This window comes from Vombatus ursinus, unplaced genomic scaffold (genome assembly GCF_900497805.2).
Source record: "Vombatus ursinus unplaced genomic scaffold, bare-nosed wombat genome assembly UNPS02009770.1, whole genome shotgun sequence".
NCBI lineage: Eukaryota > Metazoa > Chordata > Mammalia > Diprotodontia > Vombatidae > Vombatus > Vombatus ursinus.
Window position 1 is genome coordinate 7,638,741 of NW_020949548.1, and position 7,192 is coordinate 7,645,932.

At 44.6% G+C, this 7,192-nt stretch overlaps 1 protein-coding gene across 2 annotated transcripts in view; it reads right to left on the reverse strand.

Moving 5' to 3' along the window:
- The window catches only part of HTATIP2 (HIV-1 Tat interactive protein 2), a 17,795-nt gene extending 15,929 nt beyond the window's left edge, over nt 1–1,866 (reverse strand). The window contains exons 1-2 of one of the 2 annotated variants that reach the window (XM_027852519.1): nt 1,799–1,866; nt 255–450 (exon numbers count right to left, since the gene is read on the reverse strand). In XM_027852519.1, coding sequence (XP_027708320.1) covers nt 255–449 — 195 coding nt within the window. In that variant the 5' untranslated portion in view covers nt 450; nt 1,799–1,866. Of the gene's footprint in view, nt 1–254; nt 451–1,629; nt 1,731–1,798 lie in introns of those variants that run through there. The other variant, XM_027852518.1, reaches the window with a different exon arrangement.
- Between the last annotated feature and the right edge of the window lie 5,326 nt (nt 1,867–7,192).

The following is a 7,192-nucleotide window of genomic DNA, read 5'->3' on the forward strand; positions in this document are numbered from 1 at the left end:
CACACACACACACACACACACACACACACACACACACACACACACACGGCTTCTCCAATCAAGTGAGATGCATAAAGAAGGCCCAGAGTGAAAAGGAAATAACCATAAAGGCCAACCTTTGCCAAATTTTGGAAGCCAATCCTGGGGTCAAGATGGTGCTGTAGTTCTGAAATATACTAATCATAAAAAGTTCCTACAGGGTTATTTCTGAGTGTTCTGCAATCTCTGCCAACCCACAGCACCCTATACATTACCACATGTTTATAAGCTTCCTCTTCAAACTCTATTTTCCTGCGCCCAATGAGGGTGACCTTAGAAAACAGGTTCTCTTTCAGAATTTCTCTGAGAAGCACTTGGCCAGTTTCTCCTGTGGCCCCCAGAATGAACACAGATTTATTCTGCATCCTGAAGTCTTCCCGAAACTTGGGCAGGGTTTCTGCATCCGCCATGCTGTGTGCAAGAGACATAACAAATGTTGGAGGCTTGAAAGGATTTGTATGGTTGGTTTTTTTAAATTCCCCTCATAATCCATTTTGAAGAACTGAGGCTCAGAGAAGGGATTAGATCATTAGCCCAAGGATAAGAAGCAGAAAAAGCATAGGAAAAGATCAGGAGCCAGAGAGTCTAGGTTAAAATCTTAGCTCTGACACTAACTGCCTGTGGAAAGTTAGGTAAGTCCCATAGGCTACTGTGCTTTGATTACCACATCTGAAAGATGATGCAACTGGACTAAATGACCTCCTAGGTACCTCCCACTTCAAGTCTAAGGTCCTAAGAGAATGGAACCCAAAGCAGGGACTTGAATGTAGGTCTCCTGACATATAGGAGTCTGGTTAAAAGCCTAGTGAGCCGGTAAAAAGCCCACATCTTATTATTTTCAAACTTGTCCTGTTATTGTTATTGTTATTAATTCAGGCTGTCTGACTCTTCATAGCCCCATGGGCTACATTATCTGTGGCAAAGATACTGGAATGGTTTGCCATTTACTTCTCCAGCAGATTAAGGGAGAGGTTAAGCGACTTGCACAGAATCACAGAATAAATAGGACCTAAGGCCTGAGTTGAACTCAAGTTTTCTTGACTCTAGGCCCAGCACTCTACCCACTGGGCCACCTAGCTGTCCTGATTGACCTCATCTTGGACACTGGATTTTGCTCTAAGTCTTGTTTTTATTGGGGTGGAGGTGGGGGGCTGTTTGCAAGGAGAATCTGGGATTGGTGAGAAGACAGGACATCTTTTTGTCTCATCCATAAAGGAGGGATGGGGGAAGGAAGGGTGGAGAAACTGATGAGTCAGGTAGATTCCCATGCTCACCAGAGCACCCGGGAAGGGGCCTCCCTCTATTTATTCTCCTAAAATAGAAACCTAGAATCCAGAATAAGGAGCCTGAATGTCCCACCCCAAAGGGCACCGGCCAGGGCCTCCGTGGGGGCACTTCTCTCTCCTATAGAACTAGGAACCACTCCCAATCTAGAATAAGGAAGGACAAACAACCCAAGAGACTGCGGCCGCAGGGAAGGGTTCGCGTGGGCAACAGCGGGAGGCACAGCCGCCCCTCGGCCCAGCCCGTGGGGGCGACGGTGGGGAGCGGACACCTCCCTGATCGCAGGACAGAGCAGGGGGGCGCTACCTGGAGCCGAGCGGCTCCTCCTCCGGGCCTTCCAGGTTCAGGTGCGGCAGAAGCAGCGCAGAGAGCAGCAGCAACACGGCCGCGCCCACCCCCAGCCCCGTGCCCTGGGGCATCCCCCCGGCCCTCCCCGCGGCCCCCTGCTCGGCCGCCCCCCAATCTGTCCCCCAACCTGAGACCAGGGCTCTGCAGGCCTCCGAATCTTCCGGGTGGATGACTCAAGTCACCGCCTCCCCTGGCCGGCGTCAGCCCAGAGGTGGGCGGGACTCTGCGGCATCTGGACCAGGGATGCGCCCGGGGCTGATCAGCGGTGTCAGTTACAAAGTCCCAGGGAAAGGGACTACGCAGCCTCGGGACTGGTGGCAGGGCTTTCGGTGGCTTGAGCAGGGGCAAGTCAGCCAGCACCCGCCCGAGGAGAGACGTGACCCCAGGGGCCCTTGCCCAGATGCCCTTTGGGGTGGGACATTCAGGCTCCCTGTATTCCTTCTCCAGGACAGGAAAGGAGCAGCCACTCTGGCCAGTTCCCTTGAAAATCCCCGAGTTCACAGAAGCAACGCAGCAATACTGCTTTTCCTACGTGATCCATCCCATTTAATCCTTTACAACAACTGAGTGAGGTAGATGCTATGATTATCCCCATTTTAAAGAACAAGCAACTGAGTCTGGGAGTGGTGAAGGGATTAGCGCTGTCACACAATCTGGGGTCTGTGTCTGAGGCAGGATTTGACCTCAGTTCCTCCAAACTCTAAGTCCAGCATTCTACGCAGTACAGTACAGCCTTGAGCCACAGAATGATAGCCTCAACAGCTGGAAGGGACCTCAGAGCCCAGCTTGTCCAACTTCTTCCTCTTACAGATGAGGAAACTGAGGCCCAGGGGCGTTAACTAACTTGCTAAAGGCCACATAAGCAGAAAGATCCAGAAGTGGGATTTGAATTCCAAATCCTTGGACTCCAAAACCAGGGCGTGTGAATGGAGGGTCAATGATTAACTCCCTTCAGCTGTGCCAGCCTTGGGCTTTGGTGTTCACATGCCAAAGTTTAGGAATAGTATGAAGCAAGATGCCATTCACCTCCAGTGAAAGGACTGATCAATAGAAGTATTCATAGTATGGTTTTACATAGAGAGAGGTGGGGGAGGGGGAGAGAGGGAAAGGAAGGGAAGAGGAAGAGGGGGAGAAGAGAAGGAGGGGCAGGGGGAGAGAAGAGAGAGGGAGAAAAGTGAAGAGGGGGAGTGTGCGAGGGGGAAAGAGGAAAAGGGAGAGAGGGAGAGGGAGAGGGAGGAGAAGGAGAAAGAGAGAGAAAGAGAGAGAGAGAAAGAGAGAGAGCGAGAGAGAGCTTGGAACTTAAAATGTAACAAAAAATTAATTTAATTTAATTTAAAAAAAATTAAGTTCATGAACAGGGGAGCAGCTTTGGAAAATGAGGGCAAAGCCAGAGAGAGATGACCATCTTCACAGAGGAATAGAGAAGGTAATACCTGCTGACTCACAGGTTACTTGCCAGGAAACTACCTTGTAGACCTTAAAGCATTTTAACTGTCAGTTTTATTGTTCTTAGGATTGTGGGTTCACAATTTGCCTGGCACTAAGCTAGGTGATAATGGTATAAAAACAATAAAAATGAAAAATGCAGCATATGGTATGATGTCTCAAAACTAACACAATGGGGTAAAATGAGCAAATTATGCAAAACAGTAGGTAACCAAGTGCTCAATTCTGTAGGACAAATGGTAAATGTGGGAGTTCAGAGCAGGTGACATATTCAGGGGGTGCTAGTAGCTAGTATCAGCACTTGAATTCTTGTTTTGTTTATTGTCTGCACTTAAGTGAAGGTGAAAATATTAATGATGCAGCCTAAACTTTAAAATGTGTCCTGCCTACATTTTTTAAGAGCTGGTTGTTAAATATTTATCAGCACATTCTTGCATATATTAGAACAATCAAGAAAAGCATTACAGAAGAGACAGGTGTTGAACTGGGCCTGACAGGAAGAACTGGGTTATCCAAAGAGTAGAAAGAAAGGCTTTTCAGTAGAAGTGAAGGAATTCATAACCTCAATGAAGGTCATGAAGTCCCCTTGCTGATCTGATCCTCAGTTTCCTCTTCAGCAAAATGGAGATAATTTACCTCATGTTGTTGGTCATTCATTCCAGTTGTGTCTGACTTTTTGTGACCCCATTTGGGGTTTTCTTGGCAAAGATACTGGAGTAGTTTGTCATCCTTCTCCAGCTCATTTCACAGATGAGGAAACTGAGGCCAACAGGGTCAAGTGACTTGTCCAGGATCACACAGCTAGTAAGTGTCTGAGGCCAGATTTGAACACAGGAAGATGAGTCTTCCTAATTCTGAGCCCAGGTGCCCTTCACAGGGTTGTTGAAAGGATCACATGACTATGCAAACCTTATAGCATTCTCTATACATTAGCTATTAGTCTTATCATCTTTAATTGTTGGGAAGCTTTTCTTTACATAAGGTCAAATGACCTCTTTGTCTCTTCTATTCACTGGCTATAGATCGTGCTCCTGAGATCAAGCAATGGATGGAGTCCATAAAGCCAAGGTGAGAGCAGGACTTTCCCAGTGCCTAATCTTTTTTTTTGGAGGGGGGGCAGTTGGGGTTAAGTGACTTGCCCATGGTCACACAGCTAGTGATTCATCATGTGTCTGAGGTCAGATTTGAACTCAGGTCCTCCTGACTCCAGGGTCAGTGCTCTATCCGCTATGCCATCTAGCTGCCCTCTAATCCTTGTTAATGAACAGACCAGGTTATCTGGTAGTTAAATGCCTTATGTAGACACTTTCCTTACAAATCTTTGCTACTCTTTGGTATTCTTCCTCAGCATCTATCTTTTCTACATTTACTTTTAAAATCTGAGTTCATTAGATGAGTTCCTAATCGAGCCATCTCAGCCTCCTCAGATGTCTTTCCTCAGCTATCAACAGTAGTTGTTTAATTCTGCTTTTTTTATTATTTATTTTTAGTTTTCTAGCACATAATGTAAAATACACAAGTATGCAGAGGAAACCAACTAAAACCTATTTATCAAAATATTTGTAAAACAACTTCATGGACCAGAGGTTAAGAAGAACTACTGACTTAAATGGATCTTGTGGTCTCCTTATGGTGGTATTTCTTCCAAAAGTATATATCATAACCCATTCTGACCTTTCCTCTTGTGTAGCTCCTATTCATGGGCTCCCATAAGTAAGTTAAAAACTAAGAGACTCTCAGGATCTTTTGCTCCCTTTTCCGTATCACACCACCATCAGTACAGATGTGGAAGGTATGGCACAGGGCTCAGGGCTGTTCTGCTGTTTTGTTTCATGGGATGCCACAGATACTGACTTTATCACCAAGTAGCTAACTTCATAGTGATGAAGCCTTTCCATCATGGTAGAAGCTGCCAGAGCTTGTACTCTGTGGACACAGCCTTTGGGAACCCAACATTACCTCCATCTATTAATTTTATTTTTAAGGACTTTCTATCTCTCTACAGTCATGTTCCCTTATGAAGTCTCACTATAAAATTATACCTACTACTTCCTCTATTTTCATTTAGCATTTTTGTTTTCCATCCTGCCCTTCCCAGATTGGTTTACCTAATCCTACCAAATTTCTTCAACAAAAACTAGAATAATTTATATTATGTCATTCATTCATTCCTTCAGCAGAGAAATACTGCGCACCTGCTTTGTCCAAGGCCCAATGCTAGAGTGCACAAAGCTACAAAGATGAATAAGACATGGCCCTCTGCCCTTATTCAATAAGAAACCAACAGTTCATCACTTTGTACAAAACAAGGGATAAAATCTAATAGGCACATATTGACAAGAAAGTTCAAAAATGGCTTTTTATACTATACACATGAAATCAATCAGCCAGCAAATATTTATCTACAGTAATTACTATTATCTTTCCAGCAATGTGCTAGGCATCAAGGGGAATATAAAAGAAGTATAACCAATGGTCCCAGACTAGAAAGAATACCAATCTAGTTAGGCCTTGAGAATGGTGCTGTGATGTTTTCTGTCCTTCCTATGAAGTTTCCCTGAGATGAATGTTGTTTGGTCTCTTGCCTGGTGTATTTACTTTCAAGGAGGCAGCCAGGGAACAGTGTGTTTGCTTAAGTGACTTTTCCCAAGTATCTGATATTCTGTGATAGCTCAAGACCAATTCCATTGTGGCAAGATGTCAATGTTCTGGTAGGAACCAAGTCTGTGATGAGAAATATTTTTAGAAACAACTCCAGCTGCATATATGATATGGAGTTTGTTCTGAGTCTTTAACCCATTGAGATCACAAAATTAACAACTACCCAGTTAACCTTACCTTCTTCTACCCATAGGTCTAGTCATGATGGTATGATATTCTCATTGTCTCTTGAAAATGTCACTCTTGTTCCCAGATCTATCCTTTTACTTGGGTTGTCCTCTCTGCCTGGAATACCCTGCTGAAATTTTGTTCTTACTACCCTTCACACTTTTTTTTTTTGAGGCAATTGGGGTTAAGCAACTTGCCTATGGTCATACAGGTAGTAAGTGTCTGAGGCTGGATTTGAACTCAGGTCCTCTTATCTCTATCACCAGAGCTCTATCCACTGAACCACCTAGCTGCCTCCCCTCTCACCTTCAAGATCCAGCTTAAGGCCCACCTGCACCACAATGCCTTTTTTGACTACTTTGACTTTGACCAATATCTTCCTTCTCTGAAGTCCTACATCACACAGTATGTTTCACAGAAATTAATATTTTGTGAATTTTGTGAATAATCTTGCATTATTTCATTTTTATGTATGTTAGTAATATCTCCCACAACAAAGTGAAAACAGTTTATAATCTTTGACACAAACACTTTTCAACAATTCAAGTCAATCAGTATTTATTAAGCACCTACTATGTGCTATGATGGGCAGCTAGGTGGCATATTGGATACAGTGCTGGGTCTGGAGTCAGGAAGACTCATTTTCAAGAGTTCAAATCCAGCCTCAGACACTTACTGGCTGTGTGACTCTGAGCAACTCACTTAACCCTGTTTGCCTCAGTCTCCTCATCTGTAAAATGAGCTGGAGAAGGAAATAGCAAACCACTCCAATATCTCTGCCAAGAAAACCCCAAATGGGGTCAGAGAGAGTAGGACAGAACTGAAAAATGACTGATCAACAATAATATGCTGTGATAAGCACTGGTAATGTCAAGAAAGGCAAAAGACAGTCTGCTCTCAAGGAGTTCACAGCTTTATGAGGGAAACAACCATGTGTAAACAAGCTATCTACAGGATAGACTGGAGGTAATCTCAGAAAGGGACAGCACTAATGTTAAATAACACCAAGAAAGGTTTCTTCCAGAAAGTGGGACTTCAGCTGAGACTTAAAGAAAGCCAGGGAAGCTGAGAGGCCAAAATGAGGAGGGAGAGAGCCCCAGGGCTGAGGGACAGCCAGGGAAATACCAGGAGCTAGAAGACAGAATGTCACAGGTAAGAAACATCATGGAAGCCAGGGTCACTGGATCTCACAGTGCTTGGGGTAAGGTTTAAGAAGACCGGATGATGATGAAGGCTAGGTGATGAA